The following is a 23,195-nucleotide window of genomic DNA, read 5'->3' as shown; positions in this document are numbered from 1 at the left end:
AAATTAAAGTCAAATTAATTTTTGTCGGCCGACAAGAAACAGATCTTCTTTACAAAAATAGAGTTTGTACTGATTATCATCAGCATCTTTTCCAAAATAAAAAAGTGTTGACTGAATATGAAAACAATAATAATATATAAGAACAAAATCAATTGATTTAAATCACATACTGTCCGAAAATAGAATAAATTAACAAAATGATGAATCGAAACAGACATTCAGTGACAACTTTATGCTTTTCTAGGCAGACTACCGTAAAAGGACCTACCTCTCCTCGTGAGGGTAATCGCTTTTAAAAATAGAATTGAAAATTAAGTTTGAGTCCCTATTTTACTGGAAGTGCGTAGCGATGTTTAATTAAAAACATTTCCTTTGAAAACTCATTTAAGAAGGAAATGGCTCATGTCTCACTGGAGAATCATCTGAAATGATGTAAAACAATGGGAGAAGGCAGGAAATGAATCAGCTCCAGTCATGTTAGAATTAAACTTAAACTACTGAAAACATTTTATTTTGTCAGCTGTTAATTACATGCGCGTATAAATGCTGTTTACTTTCGATAAAGCTGCCGTTATAGGTAAATTGCTATAACGTATACTTTCAAGCTGCCTCTTCTATGCGTGTGTTTTCTTTTTTTTTGTCCTCCAGCCAGTATTTCCGCGAGACGATCCTGAACGAGATCCGTAAAGCTCGGGAGCTGTACACCGGCATGGAGCTGGCCGCCGAGCTGAGCCGCATCCAGCAGCGGCTGGACAACGTGGAGTGCCTTTCAGTCGACGTCGTCATCAACCTCCTGCTGACGTACCGGGACATCCAGGTACCGCTGCTGGGTGTCGGCGCTCTGAACGTCAACGTATCGCTGTCATTCGTCAAATTCATTGTACTTCCTGTGGATAGTTAAACCAGAAAGGTTGTAGTAAAGACAAGTGGTGTTCAAAACCCCTCAGTTTGAGGAAGTTTAATAAAGTAATTGAACTGTAACAAAATTTACATTCATTATTTGGTTAATAGCAATATCATATATGTCAAAAATGAATTGTGTGAGATTGAACATGAGGCCAAAAGAAAACAAGTAAAAATGGAAAAATAAGTGTCAGCAGTTAGATCAGCTGGTGCATTGATGGTTACCCATTTGGGTACTCAAGTATTTTTTTACCCTTTTACTTTACTGCATTTTCCGTGATGACATTTGAACGTTTGGTACAAGTAGAAGTCGTACGAGTAGCATTTTGCCTGCATTGACCGAAATGAGCTGACAAGTGTGCGTGCGGGTTGTAACTCAAACCCCTGAAATGCAACACGTGACGTCTGCATGAGGATAAATAAAAAAACTATTTCTTGTTTATGACAGAAAACAAAGAGGAAGCTGCTGTACAAACCTACTGTACTGAGTCAGAGAGGGAGGTCGCTGCCTCGGCATCCATCCGTCGGCGTCGCTCCCCGCTTCACGTCGCCGCAGACCGCCCGCGGAGAGCTGCAGGCGAAAAAGCTTTTGGTCCGCTCGTCTTAAATCTGCCGCTCTTTTCCGCTGTTCGGTCGTCGGCGCCGCGATGCCGCTCACCGTCCAGATGCTCCCGCTCACCGCGGGCAGCACGCAGCCTCATGAATCATTCAGCAGAACAACAAGCGATGAGGACGTCGTGAATTATTCAGCAGGCTTTTAGGTGCAGCGACAAGTATAAGAAACCAAAATATGGGATGAAGAGGCCTCTCAATTATTGAAGTGCTTTCGGTGTTGAGAGTGAATGAATGGAGGCAGATCAGAAACTGTGCCGCCGGCCTCCACACGGCAGCTCCGCACCGTGATGAGATGGAGGCTGCGTTTGGAGGCCGTCTCGTGCGGAGACGCGTGAAGCGCAGCGGCAGCTTCATCAGCGTGTTCTTTACTCTGTCGTCCAGGATTACGAGTCCATCGTGAAGCTGGTGGAGACGCTGGAGAAGCTCCCGACCTTTGACCCCGTGGCTCATCCGCACGTGAAGTTCCACTACGCCTTTGCACTGAATCGGTAAGATGGAGAGCATCGGTGGTACACTGCTGGTACCTGTCCACGGTCTGCACGCTTTTCACCTACGCTTTTTTTTTTTTTTTTTTTTTTTTTTTTTGTGCATCGGCTCAGCTCCATTGGAGCCTCGATGGAGGTCACACCGAGCATTGTTCCAGGTTTTATCCACAACTTTAGCCCAATTGGGAAAAAAAATAAATGAGTCAGTGTCGGTCGTGGAAAAGAGGCTTCAGTGACACCAACCACCGACCAAACCTGCATTTTGTGAGCTCATCCGCACAAACACGCATATATTCAGTTTGACTCAACTGACTTGTGATAAAAAAAAAAATATATATTTTGTGTCCTTTGATGCGACTTAGAGCCCAGATTACTTTGTACTTCTGTAGTACTTCTATGGTGTCTTTTTTATTTTATTTTTTGTATATTTGTCAATATTGACATTTATTTACCCGTGCATTTATTACCAAAATGAATCATGTTTTATAATCTTTATTTGTTTCTGCTTTATGAACTCGTGTGTGTATTTGTTAACCAGGGCTGTGAGCTGCTGCATACAAATCAGCCCTCGAAGGGTTAAATAACGTTTTAGGTTGTTTTTTTTTACGTATGAAGAGTAAACCAAGATAGCAAAATCTAAAATCTATATACAAGAGTATTATTGAACCATAGCAATGATGCTTCCCGATGATTTTGTGTTACTAAATAATAACTTTCACTGAAACTGGTCTGACTAGGTGTTGAGCTCTGCTACACTACAGGACAGCAGGCTACTGTTCAAGGGAAGGACAATAATCGTTTCCATTTAAGTGCCTGCTTTAGAAAGGCGATTACACACGCCAAGGTCTCTTGATACAGAAGTAATGACTTTCATTATGCTCCGATTAGATATTGGTTTCAGTAGTTTACATGAGGAAGTTATCATTTACACAGTTTATCTTCTGTTAACAGAGCTGCAGTGAAGTCTTAAATCTTTCTCATATTGTCAGTATTAGTTCAGGTAGGAGCTTTAAGTGCAGCAACAAGAGGCAGAATTTCCTTTTATAAAAAAAAAAAAACAGCAGCGATATTGTTAGTAAGTGTGTTGCTACGATGCTGAAGCAGACGGATGTACGACACGGGAGGTTTTGGCTGCCTGTTTCTCACCAGCTGCTGTTCTTGTAAACTTCCTGCGGTTTTCACGGCGCGACCGCTTCAAACAGCAATAAAAGCGCACTATTCTTTAATTTGGCAGCAAATGGAAAATGTTTCTGCGGGGCGCCAGGACGCCCGGGTGCTCTCTGCTACTATCAGGACCATTCCCTCGATTGGGATATTGTGTTTGCGAGATCAAGCCGGCGTAATGAGACGTTTTACGAGACAAATTCATGCAATATGTATTAATGGCAAAAAGGCGATCCCTCGGCTTCAGAAGAGGACGACATGAGCAGAGTCGCAGCTATAGGAGGGCGAGTGTTTTCAGTTTATGGATTCAGCTAAGCAGGATGAGTCACTGTAACCACAAGAGCTGTTAGAGGAGACCTCTGTCATTGGGTGGTGGAGCCGTGTTGTCTGATTTGGTGTCGTCGGGGAGAAAAAAAAACCTGTTGGAGTGCTTGAGACCAAAGTTAATTTGGTCGGTGATGGGAGAGTATTCAGATGTCTTACTTCAGTAAAGTAAATGCAAAGCGTTGCGTTCAAAATGTTATGGAATTAAAAGTACAAGTATTAACGTGAATATATACAAAAGAACCAAAAGTAAAAGTTCTTCTTTTGTAGAATAATGTTTATAATATGAAACTATTTAGTCAATTATACGGCAGAACTGTAAACATTGTCCTCACTGGAGCTTCTGTCCATCTTTAACCCTCCTGGAAAAAAAGTCAAGTAAAAATGAATGGCGTTAACTGATATATTTATAATTACTCTGATCATTTCTTTAACCCGTGAAGAGACAGATTCAAAGCTTGAATACAAAATGACTGCTATTATAACTGCCGTTAAAAAAATCCACAGCTGTCAAAGGTTAGTTGTCGTCTGTATTGGCTGAACGTCAGAAAATCGGTTTCGAGTGTGAAACTGAATGAATTCCAAACTTGAAGTGGAGTTGTATAAATCATTACCTTGAATTATGACTCAGCAGCATGCGGCCCACACTCAGCCCTGAGATTACAGATATTTTAATGTTAATAAATGCCTAATCATCGATATGAAGATGGCGCTCTGCCTCTAAATGAATCTGAAGTGGCTTGGAGGGGTGGGGGGGCGTCGCGTCGCAAAGGTCTCGCATCCGAGAACCGTGACGAGAGAAAGAATCTCTTCTATCCGAATACCCATCAGCACTCTGGAGAGAAGAAGGAGGGAAATGCAATGAGGAGGGAGCGGGTCTCGTCTTCCCGAGTGCTCGTCCCTCTGGACAGTCTCCATGGTAATAGTTGTCAGCTCATATGTTTTATTTAACCTTCATGCCCTGGAGAGGAGCCACGTTACATTGATCAGGATTTTTTCTTTTCACACATTGTGTCCGTGTGACGTGTAACTTTGCACGACAGCGCCTCTCATCTCTTTCTGAGGTCTTTCTTCAGTACAATCTGTAACTGGAAGAACCGAGTGTGACTCGAATGTCTTACCTTGAAATAAAAACTCACCCAACAGAGAACATGTTCTGACAACAAAAAAATGAAGACATTTACATAATAATGAGCAAAGTGATTTTCCTGAAGCTCTCACTGACCTGAGTTTGTTGACATTAATACTCAGTATGTTATATAAAGGCAAGTTTCTTGAGATGTAACATTGAATTTATGTATGATTACAGATTAATATATTGTACGTCGATCCTATTTTTTATTGGTTAGAAGTCATTTTCAAAACATTCGTGCAACAATTCCTCCACATTCAATGGCGAAATACTTTTTTTAAGTTTGTCCGTCCTCTCCACAACGGGGTGTTTTCTGATCTCACGTCTTTATTGACGGCATCATTTGTTTGTGCGATTACTAAACCGTCACCAATATCTGTTGACAAATACCTCTCTTATGATTTCACAATATTGCGGTTAAGGTTTGGTTTGCTTTAAGCAGGACGACTTGGTTCGGTTTTTAAGATGGTGGTTCCAACAAATGACCATATACTTGATTTATAAAAAAAAAAAATAAGTCTCCCACCCCCATACGGCCGTAAAGGTCACCTCTTCCTACCCTCGTTGTTGCTGAACCAACTCTTGGTTGAGGTGCTGAAAAGAGAACGGTTTTGACCAAAATTATGGCTTGAACCATGTCGTGCAGCAAAGTTACGACTTCCTTAAACTCCCCGACCTTCGCTGTCATGGCAACAGTAAACACGTTTTTGGTTTTTTTTAAACACTGTCCATTGGCTGGAAACTGCACAGAGGTTCGCTGTTGTGTCGAACCATGAACCCAACACACCTCCTCCCGGCAAGGAAAACTCTTTATATTCGCATCGTTTTAACTGCGTCACTTCTCTGAGACATCAGATTGTTGTTACTTAGATGACCAAGAGAGGTGCCGTGACTTCAAAACTTAACTGTTTGTCGGATTAAGCTGCTTTCAGAAAAGGAATATGAGGTCGTATTTCTTTGGAGACGGACTCCTTTTGAACATTAAGGTCGGATTTACTGCGGGGCTGTTGCATCAAAATTACATGTACCTAATAATAAACAGTAAATTTACAATTGTTATTATACGCGTGAGTCCGATGATTTATTTCTTCTAAAAAATAATAATAAAATTGCATTTAAATTAACTGTCCTCATTTGATAGTTTATTGTCTGAGCCTGATTACTCATCCTACCCATCCATTGCTGTTTTATTTTTCTATTCTTTTTTCTAATGAAGCCGAAGCATTAAAGGTGTCTTCTCTTGACACCGAGTGAATATGAAACGTAAAAGCTTTCATAGACAGACATTCATAGAATTTAAGTAATTAGCACCTGAAAAGGTTGCTGTTCCTTTCCTAATACAAAGTCCCTTTTTTTTCCCCTCTCGGTTATTTTCTGATGCGTTACTCATTATAGAACCTCAAATTATTTCCTCACATTAGTTTAAAAAAATGCTCCCCGACCTGAATGAATGATCGCCTGCAGCACAGTTTGAAGCCTCACAGCACCAAATAAAAGTGGTGGTTCTGTGAATGAACCCGGTAACCTCTGTAATTGAAGTCAGGCTCCTAATAGCCTCCTCTGTTCCTGGCATCGCTGTCCCACAACAATAGCTGTGCAGCTTTTCCCTAGAAACAGACACAAACACACGCACAAGTCTGTGCTCACACACGACCTCCACATGCTGCTGGTGATGCTCATTTTAATTCAGTGTGTTCAAATCAGCGGTTATTGTAATTATAACATTGTAAACTGTTTAAATTATTCTACAAATTGTATTCGTTTGGTCATCGTGCAACATCTAAAATTAGAAATACTGTACATTAACATGCAATTTTATTACGCAAGACAATTTTATTTTGTTTTATGAATGAAATTTATCCAACAAAAATCACTTATTGGGGAGCTCCGCTGATTTTACAAAGAAACATGACAAACATGAATCATTTTGTATGTATTTAATTGTCTTTCCAAATCAGCCTTTTAAATCCTTCTTCCTTTTTTCCATAAATAGTCACTTTAGTTTTATCTTTTTTTGTCACACTGATCGCTGACTTGTTCAGCGCACTTACTCAGACATTATATGGGATTATCATCCCCTGGTGATATGGTTAGTCAGATTTGTGTGTCATCTGAATAGTTGTGGTAACATATTTGTTGTTTTCCATAATCTGAGTCACTAAAAGAAGAGAAGAGGCCCCAGAACGGAGCCCTGGGGAACTCCAGATGTAATTTTTGTCTGCTTAGATTTCCCCACGTTTGAACAGATGCTCAGAGCCGATTAATGTCTAAATGTCTCGCAACAGTCACAAAATGTCAAAAGCTTAATTCCTTTCTGACTTGCCGCTTTCTGTGTTTCCTCTTGTGTGTTGTTGTGTAGGAGGAACCTGCCGGGCGACCGACAGAAAGCCCTGGACATCATGCTGCCCCTGGTGGAGGGCGAGGAGCAGGTGGCATCGGACATCTACTGCCTGGTGGGACGCATCTACAAGGACACGTTCCTGGAGTCCCACTTCACCAACATACAGAGCAGAGACAGCGGCACGCTCTGGTGAGAGAGCCGGGCAGGATGTCGCTGTGCACCTGAAATTTCTGCTCCGGCAAACAGCTGGCCGCTCCAGGCACCAAGTCACCTGTAAATATTGTTAGAAGAAATGATGGATAAGCTGACTCACTGCATTGCTGCAACCATAACATTAAGAGTTTCCCATGAATGGTGCCATCAGTACTGGATTACGTAACAGCTGATGGTGAAAGTCATTGTTAGCAATGAGAAGTCTCATTCAAGGACACGGGCTGCAATGATTACAGGCTACACGTCAGCAAATTACAGCTGATTTACAGCCGTGGTATGCAAAATGGCATTTGCACAACTTGTCACACCTTAAAGAAAAACAATACGAGAATAATATGAGGAGGATCTAATCCTGTCTATTAATACCAAATGAGATTACAATACCAACATGAATGAAGATTTAAAATGACATTAGCAGTGACAATAGATCGAGATGCTGAAGGTCAATGGCAGGTTCATTTCTGCATCGGTTCTGCCTGCTGTGTCGGCAGTGGTGGGAACATGAAGAAGTGGTGACATGGTAATATTTGTGTGGTTTATACTGCCAATCAAGTTTTATTTGGATTAAATAAAAAAAAAATTAAAAAAGAACTATTCAAGTCCCACCCTTCTGATTTAATGAAATATAATTGTAGTTTCTATTTCAGTTCACAGTGTCCAAACTATTTTTAGGATTATTCAGAACAGTGAACTAACTTCTGAAATATTTCAGGGGAACCACAAAACGTCTATTTAAAGATGCTTTATCACTTCTCTCAACCAGTGACCAGAGGGTTGTGAGCCTTTTTCAGTTCCTTAATATTTAAATATTTTAGGTTAAGGTTGTAGTCAGTCTGTTGTAACTTTATCAGACTCAAATCACATATTGTTTTGACAAATTTAAGAGAAGAGTATAACTTTAAAGCTAGCTTAAGTGACTGAAAATATATTTCTGTATTCCAGTTTGGCCTTTTATTAATTTATTGGACAATTTTCTCAAATGATATTCCGCCATGTCTCAAAATGTCCCAGCTTCCAATCTATGTTTCAGAATAGATATTAAATGGCGGAAAATTTCTAACGTCGACCAAGAGCAAAACATATTAGAGAGGATAGTTTATCAATTCCATCCAGAAACAATATCCAAAAGAAATTGGAGTTTCCTGCCAAATATCATGAAGAAGATCAGTGTTTATTTCTTCTTCCTCGTATTTTTTTCCATTCATTAGGAGATTTAATATGTGCTCTTATTATGTCTTCATTATAAGCGTTCATCTCCGGACTCTAATAGAGACGTCAGTGTCAGTAAAAACTTGTCATTGGTGTTGCTGCAATTACCAGTGATAAAAAAAAAAAAAAAAGCAACTGCAAAAACCTAAAATGGGAGCGTGGCATATTTTTTTCATGTTGAAACAAATCAATTTTTGTCATCAATGTCTTTTAGGCCATTTTTTGAAAGCATGATTGTAAATTTAGTTCAGATTTAACCTGGCAGAGATCTCTGGGCAGCGATAGAGCTGGATCGTCACAGCTTGAGTGTGCAACCAAAACACCACAAACCCAGCGTGATGGTGACGAGTCAGCTCATTGTGAGATGCACATGGTGGGTCTCTCCAACTTCTTGGCATTTGAAGAAATGTCAGACTGCTGGCTACAAATGTCGAAAGTGGTTGTAAACATAAAGGGAGGTGTAACTCCACTTTGTCATGTCCTAATCGTTGTCATGTTAGCACACAGGGGGCCAGACTTTAATAATAACACGAGGCTGCTGATTGTCATCATCTGGCAGTCACTTTTTAAGACCTCATATCTTTTGTCAGCTGAATATGCTGCTTTGTTAATCAAGCTCCCATCTGACTGTTATTTTCAGTTCCCTGTCATAACTTGGCACCGGGCTCTAATAACGTTCACACCACCCACCCCCTCCCCCTCCGTCAGCAGTGCAGATTGCTCATTAAAGAAATGAAATTTCTTGTTTTGTGGGGGGGTGGGGAGGGTACTCACAGTTGCTGTTTGCCGTTCTGTGGCCCCAACTCAATATGGCTGTAATTGTTTTTTTTTCTATCTTGAAGTGTCTTAGAAAAGCCGGGGGAGCCCTGCGAAGCCATTCGTTATCTCGGAGATGCCCAGAATGACGCATTTCTTGGAAGAAAAGTGTTTATTGGAGTAATTTCTTTTTTTCTTTTTTTTTTCTCTCTCTCTCTTGTTCTCTCAGGTTTAAAAAGGGGTTCGAGTCAGAGCCAACACTACACTCTGGTATCAACTACGCTGTTCTACTGCTGGCAGCTGGACACCAGTTTGACACGTCTTTCGAGCTTCGCAAAGTGGGTGAGTGGACACCAGATTTTGATATTTGTACTTCTCTGACCCAAATATGCTGCTTCTCATTTATGACATTCAGCCTGCTGACTAACCACTCAGCAGTTACACTCTAATCTCGCCTTCCTGTGCAGTAGCCCTTTATGATTTAATTTGTTTACCAAAGAGTAGCTTGTATTTTACAGGATTATTACCATCTATACGTAGAAGTCAATACTTTTGTGTAACTTGAGAGGTGTCGCCCAGAGATATTTATCACCTGTCTCTGCAGTTCACATCAGGTCCAGACAGCGTTTTGGCCTCTTTCAGCTCGTTGTTTTGGTGTCACAAGCTGCAACTTGGTCTTACATCAACCCCATTTCCCATTTCCAGCAGAAGCAGCAGCTGTTTTCTGTGAAAAACCTTTAGTGGCAAATCCACTTAACTGCAAGCTCAGCATTAAACCATTTAACAGCAAAAGAACAAGACATGTTTCAGAGTTGATAGAGACCATAAAAGAGGGTGAAAATGAGACGTCATTCATTCTAGCAAGAAACAACTTCAAATGTGAGGTAATGTTGTTTTGTGTCTGTTCTTGTTGTAAACGTTAGCAACAGTTTGTCTAATATGCTCAACATATCAGCTGTGACAATATGTCTCTTAACAACAACTGAACAACAACAAAAAGTAGATTTAAAGTCCAGCATTCACTTTTCTTTTGGCTCTGTTTTGGTCTCCAACGCGTTAGGAGGGAAATATCTGTCACTTCAGCTGCTAACTGTCTTCTGACATTTGGTGCTGAGCAGGTAGCATCCAGTTTTGCTGTTGGAGCTCGTTGGTGGAAAACAGCAGCCTGCAAGCTGAGTGTAGCGAGAGTACTATCGAACCAAAGCAATAACCAAACCAAAACAATCTGCTGAAAGAAGCTTTGAAACTCCGTAGAGCAAAGGGGGACCTCTTTTCATATTTTTTTTTAACATCGTAGTTGTGATGTTATTATTCTAGCTGCTGTAATATAGTAAAATGTAATAATTTATAGTAGCCTTTCCCTTTTTGTTTTTGTCAGGCAATCATGTAACTAAGCCTTTGCTCCAATTCTTTTTTGTTGATTCTCTGAAATCTGAGGCTCAGAGCAGCTCAGGAATGTGAGAAAAAGAAAGGGCAGTCCTGGGAATTGGCCTGCAGCTCCCAAAATTAACCCCACCCTCCGTCCCGCTGTACCACCGCTTACCCCCGAGCTTATCCCTACGACCCCCACTGCCTCTCCAAATGGCAGGTTTCTGCAGCAGGCTGTGCAAAAACATGTAGTGGCAGCTTACCCTAGCAGCTCGGCTGCAAAACAACCCAAATAAAAACCTACTGTGGACTGCAAGTTGTGACACATTCAAGTAGAATATGAGCTTCTTCTTTCGTGCTGTAATCTTTCCTCAGCTATCTTGTTGTTGCGGCAGACAATAAAAGACAATACTTTCACGTACCTGCTGTGTTGTTTTCCAGGAGTGAAGCTGAGCAGCCTGCTGGGTAAGAAAGGCAGCCTGGACAAGCTGCAGAGTTACTGGGATGTGGGCTTTTTCTTGGGCGCCAGCATCCTGGCCTGCGACAACACCCGGGTCATCCAGGCCTCCGAGAAACTCTTCAAACTCAAAGCCCCCATCTGGTGAGACTTTCTTCCGACTGGCACGCCGAAAAAAAAACCCCAAAAAGATGTTTTCTCCACCTCCATCACCAACTGCTCGTGTGTCATTGGGATCTGAAGCGTGCTCTGCTTTCCCTCAAAAACCACAGCGGCCATCTGTGGCCATAGTGTATGGCCACATTTGGTGTATTTCTTATTGGAGAACAGAAAATATCAAAATCTCTTTGCTCATTTGAACAGCACTTCTATCTTTACACGGATCGCGACGGATATACCAGCTTAGTGTTGTGACATCTTGTGTAGTGTTTAATGTGTAACAATGCAAATAATTGGTTCTGTGGAGGGAAAATGAAAGAAATGCTTCTCCACAACAGGAAATACAGCAGTGAAGTGTCTAATTTGACTTTTTTTTCCTCTACATTAAAACGGTTCAGAAGTTAGTATAGGTGACTAAACATAAAGAAATATTGTCAGTAATCCACTCACTCACATACTGAACATTATCCTTTTAACATTTTAATGTGAGCAACACATTCAAATTCTCACATAATCCTCTCATGGTGGAGAAACAGATGTCTGCAGGACATAATTTCAGACTTTTCACTAACATTTTCTGAGACTGTATCAGAACTACAACATGTTGAGGGGGGATTTTTTTTTTTTTTTTTTCCAGTGCATAAAACCATGCTGTTATTTATTTGTGTTAGTGCTGTGAAAACTCATCAAATTTCCATTAATGTCACAGAGCAAAATGTCTCCCAGCATGGAAACACAATTGAAATGCTGTTGTTTGTTTTTGTTGATCTTTCTCGAACTGAGCTCGTGGCTTTAAATCTGTAGAATATGAATGCAGATCATCTTCCATCTGGTGAGAAGTGGTTGAATAAATATTTTCTTTGCGACTTTCTTAAAGGGTTGTTCTTCCTTGTTTTTGTACCTCTGGTCGGTTTCAGGTATCTGCGCTCGCTGGTGGAGACCATCCTGATTTACCAGCACTTCAAAAAGCCCTGCACGGAGCAGCCAGCGCCCAAACAGGAGCTGGTGGACTTCTGGATGGATTTCCTGGTGGAGGCGACCAAAAAAGACGTCTCCTCAGTCCGATTCCCTGTAAGTGACTCTGGCCAAGGCCACAGATAAAACAGCCGAGATTCAATATGTGCAAACAAAAAGGCAAAGGCCACAAAACTTTCACTGTTTTCACTGTTAAAAATACTGTTCATGTATCCCTTCTGCAGGTGTTGATATTGGAGCCCACTAAAGTGTACCAGCCTTCATATTTGTCCATAAACAAAGACGTGGATGACAACACGGTGTCTATCTGGCATGTTGCTCCTGATGACAAGGTGGGTGTCATTATTTACAGTATATGCTCCATCTATGACCTTTAAAATTCAACACTTTTGTTTAGATAATACTTCATATTCCTCTAAGAAGATCCTTAATGCCTTTAGGTAAGTGTAAAGATAATAACCTCCATGCTTGGGTTGGGTTTGGGCACTATTTTGAGTGAACAAACTGACAGCTAAATGTGTTGAGTCAGAGTGTTTTGGTGTAAAATGTTGCTAAGATACACGTGAAACTGTTTGGCGACGTCTTTCAGTAGGACGAGAAGGTGGATGTGGAGATGATGGAAATCATATCGTAGCCACAGAGAAAAAAAAAACACTTGTCTCTGATCAGCTGATGGACATTAAATCATTAAAAAAAACATCACACATTTCTACACTCACATGGTTTGAGCTGGTTTCAGAGCGTTTAATCAGTCCTCTGTACCATGCTGCAAGTCGTCATAGCAACAGCACTGATGCTTTACATTCTCGTAATGGTTAAACTAGATGGTGTTTAAACTAAAGATGTTTATCACGTATTACAGATATTAAAAGATGGGTTGTGATGATTTCACCTTTTCTGTGTTTGTCACCTTTAATTAGATGTTGTGATTCATAAACTAATGAAGTTCTTTACATCTGTATATTTTCTCATGTTGTAGCACAGTATTGCTTACCTGCACGGTATATAAATAAAATCATCAGTAGTTGATCCGAGGAAACGCTCTACATACGCTACAAAAACAAGTATTTAAATATTGTGTTATAAAACCATTAATGACTTGTTTTTCCTTATTTTGCTGCCAACGCCATAATGCGACACATTGATTTAACTTGTAATGATAATGTTGTTTGTTTGTTTTGTTTTCGTGTCTGTCTTGCAGAACAAGGGGTTCCACGAGTGGAACTTCAGCGCCACGTCTGTACGAGGCGTCAGGTGAGCGTCAGCCGCCTCAATGCAAAACTAATACAAGTCTCAAGTCTTCTTAGACCGAGGAAGAGTCGTGTCTCAAGTCTTTTCAAGTCTACAGTCTTTTTTTAAAAAGCCGTGTGAAAAGCAACACAATGAGTTTCCGTCTGGAACATGGTCGTGTTTCTGTATAATTCTGCTCCTGGTTTGATCTGTGATCTGTGATTGGTCAAAGTAAAACCAGGATCAGTGACATGTAACATTTCAGCAATGGATAAAATGCTTTGTCAGCATAGTGCATAGCATGTGAAACTACTTTCTTAAAAACAAACAAGCAGAAAGTCGAGCTTAACTGGCAGCTCTTGGTTGTGTAATTTATTGACTGAAGTTTTTTTTAAATTTATTATGATTAACATTATTATTATTATTGTTATAACAAGTGTTATAGATCATTCTGTGCCAGTTCAGTTCAGATTTTAAGGCAGTGGCCACTTCTATTTCATTAATACGGCATTATTTTTACAATGTAGTGTCCACAATGATAGTGGTGCTGATTGTGAACAAATAAATGAGTGACCCAAATGCATGTTTTAATATTACATGTCATGAGAATAATATAGAGGAATAGAAAGCAAAGGAAGGGGGAGATCTCCCAGAGTCTTTTTGTGACCATGACCTTGTCTGGCAGTCAGCTCTGACTCTAAGGAATCACTGCGGCGCTCCAACCTCCAGGCTACGAAGAACATTTTTCCAAAATGTCAAACTATGCCTTTCAGAAGCAAACCTTGAACTCTAAATCCCTGGTTTGTGATTGGCTAGAGACCTATGCTGCTTGTCATACCCTAATTTCACTCCCAGTGTCTTGTTTCTACTGCTGGATTACACCATAAGAGGAGTAAAATATCCAAATGATAAAAAAACGAAAAAGTCTAACCAAGAATAAAAACATCCTAAATACATCCGCACATTATTCTTAAGATACACATATGTACCAGAAATATATGTATTATGTTTGAAATGCATACAAAATTAGATTTTAAAGACCTTCCTTTGCGACATTAAAGAAATCAAACATAAGAGTGTGAGTTAAACAAACGCAATGATTTCTTGCTTTCACGATGTCTTGCTCTGAGCCTATTTTTCCACGGTCCTCAAAGGAATTCAGTGTCAGACCGGAGAGAAGCGAAGGGCTGCGCTCGCATGTTGCTAGGGAACGACTCTTTCTCTGTGCCCACTCAGCCTGCAGACAGTCAGCGGGACACAATGGCATCTCTTCCAGCTCCAATACGACCACACATACACGGCACTCCGTTTGTGTGGCTCGGCGGCTGCGGCCTCGGTGGCGCCCACGGACGAGCGCTCATCCCGCCGTTTCAGCTTTTGTGCCCAAATTCAGCATCATGCAAATTTGACGGTTTGGCAAAACAACTCTTGCGTTTGTGTCAGATGCCGATTTTGTTCTGTAGATGAGATGCGTCGCAGTTACGACACGCGTGCACGTCCCGCGCATGTCGCGTGAGTCCAGTGAAAGGCTCGATACGTTCCGGGTCACGATATTACCACACAACTAACTTTTGCACGGTTTCTCCTCAGCATCTCCAAGTTTGACGAACGCAGTGCCTTTCTCTACGTCCTTCACAATGCCGAGGACTTCCAGATCTACTTCTGTACCGAGATGCACTGCAAAAGGTCGGTCCGTCTTGTCCTGTTTCTCTCGTTGCACCTGTTGTGTGATGAATGTCTTGAGATTTTTAGGAGCCGGATAACATATTAAACACCCCGTTAATGTGATCGCAGTTGCAGGACCGCCCTCTCAAATGATTCTCAATCAATGTTCCTTTTTTTTACATTTATTAGCCCCAAATTAGCTTGAAATCAGGGCACGGATTCGTTCATCTCAGCATGATGTCTGGAAAAAAAAAAGGATTTAAATGTATCTTATATGGTTATTAAACTTGCTGATTCATGAATAATCATGCTGACCGCATGCTAACGTGCTAACAAAGTTCACTGAGGCTGATGGCATTGAGTTTGACTTTCACAGTACTGCTGTTTTTCTGAATGAGTGTTACATTACATTACATTATTTAAACTTTAACTGCAGTTAATTAAGACCTCATGTTGTACCACTTTGCGACAAGGCGCGCTTTATATAGAGGGTCTGTAAATTGGAAGCAATGGGTTTATTAATTGTTTATATATCATCAACAAAAGCTTTACAAGTCGCATACGAACCATTAATGAGAATGGCTGCAGACCCAAATACATTTATTAACAACTTGTTAATTATTTATAACTGCCTTATCAACAAAAGGAAGAGATGAAGGAGTGTTTCGCAACCTAAAATCCATCAAGTACGAGTACATTTTGTCGGTGAAGCCATTGAAGTACGACTTTTGAACGTGTTTACAAAGGAGATGGCGGGTACTAATATTTCAACATCTCATTCCTTTTGTCCAAAGTGACCTGCATATTTTTTTATTATTTTTTTTGGGGTGCAAGTTCAACACTACGATTAATACGCAACCTTTCCTCACGAGAAGACTTTTTAATTCCTTAAAACCTGCTCGCTACCGAATAAACGTGAGTTTCCTGGTGACTTTGGACCGTGAAGATCGGTGTCGGACAACATTTCCTCCAGCAGTTCGAGCCCTCTTGTCAGCCACGTTCCCGTCACCGCGAGCACACCTCGTCTCTTTTTCGACGCCGCTGAACGAAACACCCGAGTGTTCAGCCTTGTGACTCTCACATCTGAGCCTCCCGAGCACTTGCAGTTCCATTATCTGGAGTGTGACAGTCAGTGAGTCACGCCGTCTGTTGTTGCGATGCTGCTTTCATTTGAGCAGGAGTGACGAAGTGGGAGAGGGAGAAGGAGGGAAAGAAGTAGTAGATGTAAGGCGGTATAGAAAGAGGAAGAGACCCGGTCTGAGCCCGCCCGCGCTGCATATGTTTGATTGGCGCGCGCCCGAGCGCACGCGGTGTCGCTCGGACACCTGCGGCCGTGCCGTGTGACAGCGCGACGGGGCGACCTGCTAATTCACAGCTTGTGTGCGGTGAGACTTCTAAAGGTCACCGTACGTATGTATTCGTGTGGGAGGTGTGCACGTAAACAAGTTTGCAACCTCGTCTGGAGGAGGACAGCAGCTCACCGACACCGCTCGAACCCAATACGTATCAAATGGATCGCCGACAAAACGTGCAGATCCTGCACGTTAAAGGACTTTTCAATCATTTTAGACCTTAATGATTTAAAAATGTCTCTATTTACTGAGGTTATCCGTTGGATCAAGGAATATAAGAAAAACATGTGTGTGCGGGTTTTAAACGATCGACCACAAATTGATTATGTTGTCTAATCCGGGGGTCGCCACCTTTTCTTTTTTTTTTCTCTGAGAGACACTTTGACAAAATGAAAGTGTCCAAGAGCGGCTCGTGCATTTTTCAGACACTGTAACATTTATTCACATAGCTGAGCTCCACCCAGCCAGCGGATGAAGCTGCTTTTATGTGAACAATAACAAATTGATACTCAACACACTCTAGTCTAATCCATCAAGTCATTCATTACATAAATTGTTGTGGCGTAAGATTTTTAAAAGGCTCCACTGCTGCATTACTTCACAACAACAGTAATATTTGCGTCTTCAAGTCCTAAATAGGCTCCGACACGCAGAACAGCTGGTGCGGTTCTTTTAAATGTCGTCAAATCTTTAATTAAAACTCATCAGTCGGGGCAGGACTTCTCTTGTTCTGCATTATGTTCTGTTTTCACGCAAACATGTGCGTTACTGCAGATACGTCTGATAGGCCAATATTGGCCAATGAAATTCATCAAATCAAATTCTCTATGAATACTTCCACCAATAACTCTCAACTCTTAGTTATTATTTTTTTATATTTTAGTCTTTTTTGTTGTTGTTGTTGTTGTTGTTGTTTTTACCTCTACCGCCCCCTTTCCTGTATTTTATGTGTATTACATTTAAATCGTCATTTTTGAAGTTAAAATCGAATGTGGTGAAAGTTGAAACAAACTGTCACTGTCCTCATAGTTACAGAGCGTGTTGTACAGTTTGAACTGCCCTCATGAAGCTGTGTGTACATACATGCTGTCTGTTATCTGTATTCTGACCCGACTTTCCTTCGGCAGATTCTGTGATCTGGTAAACAGCATAGCCGAAGAAGCCTGGAAAGGTCCCGAGGAAGGTGACTGTGACACAGATGCCTTAGAGGTGAGACGACTGAAGTCTGTTTTCATTCGCTGTCAGCCTTCAAAACTTTGCTTTTATCGGAATGTTTTTCTGAAGTGGTTTTGTTTGTGTTTGGTTTTTTTTGGGCTCGTGGCACATTTCAACCTCAGCTGTCATTTCTTGGACTAAAATAATAGTCTGTGTGGGTTTTAAACATGTTTATACTCCACAGGCTTCTCTGTGAAGCCTGTAATTACCACGAGCGAATCAAGTGAGGCAGAAATACATACATAAACATAACTTTTCCTGAATCTACATCTGCAACTCTTTTTTTAATGCATTGATACCAAGAAAAATTGTATGCGTTTGTTGCTTTTCATTGTTTCGCAACATCCTGTTCTGTTTCTAAAGTGCACTTTGCCTGCTTCTGTAATGTCACAGAAAACATGATGTGCTTTTGCTGTCTCCATCAAAAAGATTGAAGTACTGAAGGTGAAAAACAAAGACAAAAAAACATATTTCAACATGTTCTTTGTTACTGACTGTGTTTTTTCATGCAGAATGTATGATTTATTTATTGAACAACAGATTTTTCAGTGCGTTTATTTGCTCTTTTATTTATTTTTTTTATCAGATTTTCCATTTGGTTTTTGTAATCCAGTTCAGCACAGTAAAAAGGGAAGTAAGTGGATCAAATCTCAGCTGCAAACACTCAGAAATGAGCAGCGACCTGCTGGGAAAAAGCCTGGATTTGGTTCGTCTGCTTTGTGTGCTTTGACAGTGCAGAACAGACACCTGCTGCTGCATTCACCTGTCTTCCCAGCAGAGCCCGAGGAGAAAGAACAGCTAATTATGCAAAATGCCGCCGTGCCCTCTTTGACTCAGCATGACACGGATCAAATGTCAAACAGGTTTCTCTCGGAGGGATGTTTATACACGTGTCTGTTAGCTGAACGGAGGGACACTCAACTGTCTCCCAACAACACAACTTAAAACTGGAGTCTGCTTCCTTGTAAACATGAGTCACGTGGTTCAGAAAGAAAGTATTTTGTAACAGAGCAGCTCTTGTTAAAGTTTCATCCTCAAGGAGTCGTTGTAACCGGTTTAAGGCGATCTGATCTAATCGGGTTTTTATGGATAGAAAAGAAGTGCTGATTAGTTGGATTTGAGCAACAGGTGAAAGAAAAACAGCAGCAAAATGGGTTCAGTAACAGCAGAACATTCATCCCGCAAATGAATTGAAAAGTAACACAGTACAAAAAAACACAGAATAAAGTGGGTTTGGATGTGTTCAGATTTACCTTAACACGGATTTTAAGGTGTAAATAAACAAAGAAACAAACATAGAATCACTGTTTTATTGTACTTTTCATCTTTTTGTCTTTATTAAGGGTGACAATTACATGTAAGAATTTTTTTTGTGTAACAATACAAAGAAAACATGTTATATCTATTGAATTTAAAAACAAAAAATACAGCTATTTTTATTTGATTTAATCTATTTAGATTTGAGATGTTCTTAAAGGATGTAAAAATTGATTCAAGTTGTCTATATAACAACCCAGATTTCTTTATTATTATATTATTTTAGATTATATTAGCAAAATGCAATAAGATTGATGATTTCAGAGAATCCGGTTTGCATTAATCTGTGATTAAATACTACTACCGTTGATCATGTCCGTTACGTCTTAATATTGAGTACCGTGTATCACTTTTAAACGACTGCGCGTGTTTCTTTTGTCTCCGCAGTACGACTACGAGTACGATGAGCACGGAGAGAGGGTGGTTCTGGGAAAAGGCACGTTTGGTGTGGTGTACGCGGGCCGGGACCTCAGCAACCAGGTCCGACTGGCCATCAAGGAAATACCAGAGAGAGACAGCAGGTCAGACAGAGGGCTCTTTTTCTTTTCTTTTTTTTTTTTTGTCACTCTGCAAAGTTTCACACTGTCGTTACCACAGAAGAAGTCATGTGATGTAAGCACTCGTCTCGCTCCGCTTATTCATGTACAGAATATTTAACAATCTAACCGGCAGACTGACGTGGATAAAGTTTTGATTTGAATCCATCTTTGGGACATTTATTATCAGTTGGTCGTACAGTACACAGACTGAATCCCAGCCTCCATGTCAACAAGCGTCTGAGTTGTTAATGCCGTCGAGCATCATTCAGAAAAGTGCTGCTTTTTGTCCCGCTGAGAGAGATCAGCATTGTCCCCGGTGCTTTCTGATATTCAGTTTGAGTGGCTGGTTAGTGGAGAGCTGTGAAGCCAAACTCCCACCCTCTGCCTTTTTTTTTTTTTTTTTTTTTTTTTTTTTTTTATTTCCATCACTGTCTCCGCTCAAAAAAAAAAAAAAAAACGCTCGTCTCCTTCGCGGTTCTACCTACTCATCTCAAGACTACGAGACTTTCTCACAGACTCGATGCTTTCCACTAATCACATCAGCGAGTCGGCGGGGCGCTCAGCTGCGAAGAATGTGGAGAATCTGGGTAAATAATTCAGGAGTGGACTGAAATCTCAAGACGGGGAGAAGACGAGAAAGAGAGAAGGTGTGATTCGTGCAGAGAGCTGAATGTGAATATAAATTGCTGGCAGGCATTCTTTCATATTTCAGAGGGACGTGTTCTTCTGGTCAAATATCAGGATTCCTGTGTCTTTAACTGGTTCAGTGTTTTGTTGTCGAGTTTTGGATTCCTGTGTTCACGCGTTTTAAGACAGTGACATGACATCCTCATTAACATACTTATGCAAAAAAACAAACAAAAAACATATGTACACATATCATATCAAGTGCAATATTCTCCCACAATCTTAAATCTGAAAATCCACAAATTTAAAATGAAATTTAATTTGTCAATAAGTACTCAATTAAAATAGGAAGCCCTCCTCTTTTTTTTTTCTTTTTTTTTTTTTTTTACATATGAATGATTGTAACCAACTTCACCGAAAACAAAAGTTCAGCTCCTTCAAATCCCAACAAAGCTGAACAAAACTGTGAAAAATCTGTGGAGAGATTAAAAAAAGAGAAACATACTATCTGTATTTTTTTTTTTTTAGAGTTCAGAGGTCCTCAGTGCTTCACCTCCTTTAGTGCTTTAATATCCTACATTGGTACTTTTTCCAGCTCCATCTACACACAGTATCTGACCTGCTTCCTGGTGGTGAAAGTGTTCAGCTTTTCTGCATTTTAAACGGGTGGTTGTTTTTTCGATGCAGGTACTCTCAGCCGCTCCACGAGGAGATCGCCCTCCACAAGCACTTAAAGCACAAGAACATCGTCCAGTACCTCGGCTCCATCAGCGAGAACGGCTTCATCAAGATCTTCATGGAGCAGGTGCCAGGAGGTGAGACGGCGGCGAATTATCCGAACGCCTGCGCGTGCCGACACGACTCTCCGAATGTGAAGGCCGAATCGGTCCGCTGCTGCTAATCTGTATTGAGCGTCGTATTGATCGCTGTTGCGCTTTTGTCCCGTCGTGTTCAAGGGAGTCTGTCCGCGCTGCTGAGGTCCAAGTGGGGCCCGCTGAAAAACAACGAGTCCACCATCGGCTTCTACACGCGGCAGATCCTGGAGGGGCTCAAGTACCTGCACGACAACCAGATCGCGCACCGAGACATCAAGGTAACTCGCAGTTTTTATATTCTTTTATATTTTGGCACCGAGAGGAAGTTTCACAGTAAAAAAAAAAAAAAAAAAAAAAGATTCATAGCCTGCAGAGTTTTTTTTGTTTTAAAAGTTTGCGGTAAATCCCTCACCGCACGTTCAAACTCGGAAAACGACTCTCGGTAAACAGGAAATTAGATTTGTCTAATTTGTCTAGAGCTGCCCACAGCGTTTCAGCGGTTTTCTCCAGAGCTTATTGGCTCCGACAGAAATCCCTTTCTCTTAAGTAAGACCTGTTTTATCTGCGTTATAACAAACAACACTGATAACGTCCCCATCACAGACGCTCATTAGGGTCAGCAGCCCCGTCCCTATACCTCCACCTCATTTGACAGCTCGGTCATGTAAGCGTCATTAGTGGATGTTAATCACTTTGTTTTGACTGGGCCGAGCCGTGTTGTAACCTGCTGTTTTGTCGTGATCATCAGGTATCGCAGCGGGTGGATGTGTTCTCATCGGCTTCTTCTTTTTTTTTTCACTCCGCAGGGCGATAACGTCCTCATCAACACCTACAGCGGCGTCCTGAAGATATCCGATTTTGGCACATCCAAGAGGTTGGCCGGGATCAACCCCTGCACTGAGACGTTCACAGGTACGCCTCAGACACACCGTCACTGTCTCCTCTTCTCATGCAACACAAACATCTGAACAGGCTGGAGAGACGTCTGTTGAAACCCCTCCGACGCGCCCCAGAATAAACCTTTTCCTGAAACAACTTCAGACTAAACTCTGCTCGGTAGTGGCCATAAATAGAAGTCGAGTTAAACCCCGGACAGAAGCTGCTGTGTCTTTGGCTGACACTATTTTCAGAGCAGTCTCGGGTCCTCGGCCAGTCGGTGACATCACCGAGAATAGCTGACTGTTCACAGACGCCGGGTTCGGCCCGAGGCTGCGGTCAGACCGTGGCGGGTCTGGGGCCCCGTCATGTCGGCTGATTGGTGCAGACAGGGACTTACCCTGAACGGTGGAGCTCTTTCAGGAAACTGGGCTACTCCTTTTTTTTTTTTTTAAAGCCCACGCCTGCTATAAATGTGTCACTGTCCATTTTTAGCTCAGTGCTCGAGGAGCAAGAAAAGCAGCCGGTGGGCTATTATTAGAACAAAAGAGTCCTTTCAGAGGGGATCTGAAGATTGTTACTTTGGACTCAGCTGTGATTAACTGGCAACGCTGAGACTCTTTGCTCTGCACGAGGCCGTAAGCCCGGGTGAAGCTCCTGCAACCTGATTGGTCACTCGCAGGAATTGTGTCATCACCTAGAGGCAGAGGTAACTTAAAATTAGGTCTTATTCAAGCTATTTTTGCCATTTACATCAGTCCATTCACACGCCGGTGACGCCGATGTTTACCTAGCGCACACTTTGTACCTTGAATATTTATTCAAGTGCACTTTGCACACACGCGAATGCAGGCGGAAGTTATTTTTAGCGGTTTTGTAGACGCACTTGCAGGAAAGATTATCTGCAACGCTGATTTGATCATTATTTACAAAAGTGCAACAGAAGGCAGGTTCGACAAATCATTGACATGTGTTAACTGCACGTAGTTAATCCAGAGTTAGCTTTTTCTTTCTGCACAAGAGTTAGTTGTGAAGACCGACACCACCTTCATGTCGGATAGATAAATCTTATCACTACAGTCAGTTAGCTTCGCATTGCATAAAGACAGGAAGCAGCAGCAGACAGCTCATCTGGGTATCTTCACTATTTGCAGAATCCGCCCACCATCAACATGTTGACATTTGTTAATTTTGTTCATTTAATCACTACAAAGAAGTTTGCTTTTCTACGAGGGTTTTGTGCCAGTATTTTTTATGTTTTCTTGGGGGGTTTTTTATGTGTTGTTTTTCAGGCACATTGCAATACATGGCTCCTGAAATCATAGACAAGGGTCCTCGGGGATACGGCAAACCGGCGGACATCTGGTCTCTGGGCTGCACCATCATAGAGATGGCCACCGGTAAACCACCTTTCTATGAACTGGGAGAACCACAAGCTGCCATGTTCAAGGTGAGAGA

At 41.4% G+C, this 23,195-nt stretch overlaps 1 protein-coding gene across 1 annotated transcript in view; it reads left to right on the top strand.

The window, feature by feature from the left end:
* The window catches only part of map3k5 (mitogen-activated protein kinase kinase kinase 5), a 60,569-nt gene that overhangs the window by 27,094 nt on the left and 10,280 nt on the right, over positions 1–23,195 (top strand). Inside the window, exons 5-19 of the mRNA XM_069161871.1 lie at positions 649–817; positions 1,900–2,006; positions 6,983–7,153; positions 9,372–9,484; positions 10,952–11,111; positions 12,044–12,197; positions 12,326–12,433; positions 13,303–13,355; positions 14,922–15,017; positions 17,476–17,557; positions 19,268–19,401; positions 20,734–20,861; positions 21,003–21,139; positions 21,668–21,773; positions 23,030–23,187. Of these exons, the coding sequence (XP_069017972.1) occupies positions 649–817; positions 1,900–2,006; positions 6,983–7,153; positions 9,372–9,484; positions 10,952–11,111; positions 12,044–12,197; positions 12,326–12,433; positions 13,303–13,355; positions 14,922–15,017; positions 17,476–17,557; positions 19,268–19,401; positions 20,734–20,861; positions 21,003–21,139; positions 21,668–21,773; positions 23,030–23,187 (1,876 nt within the window). The remainder of the gene's footprint in view (positions 1–648; positions 818–1,899; positions 2,007–6,982; positions 7,154–9,371; positions 9,485–10,951; positions 11,112–12,043; positions 12,198–12,325; positions 12,434–13,302; positions 13,356–14,921; positions 15,018–17,475; positions 17,558–19,267; positions 19,402–20,733; positions 20,862–21,002; positions 21,140–21,667; positions 21,774–23,029; positions 23,188–23,195) is intronic.

Source organism: Embiotoca jacksoni, unplaced genomic scaffold, assembly GCF_022577435.1.
Source record: "Embiotoca jacksoni isolate LCO1_2020_lvr unplaced genomic scaffold, fEmbJac1.0.p SCAF_29, whole genome shotgun sequence".
In the NCBI taxonomy this organism is placed as follows: Eukaryota; Metazoa; Chordata; class Actinopteri; family Embiotocidae; genus Embiotoca; species Embiotoca jacksoni.
Note: the sequence above shows the minus strand (reverse complement) of the source record. Positions and strands in the feature narration are given on the sequence as shown.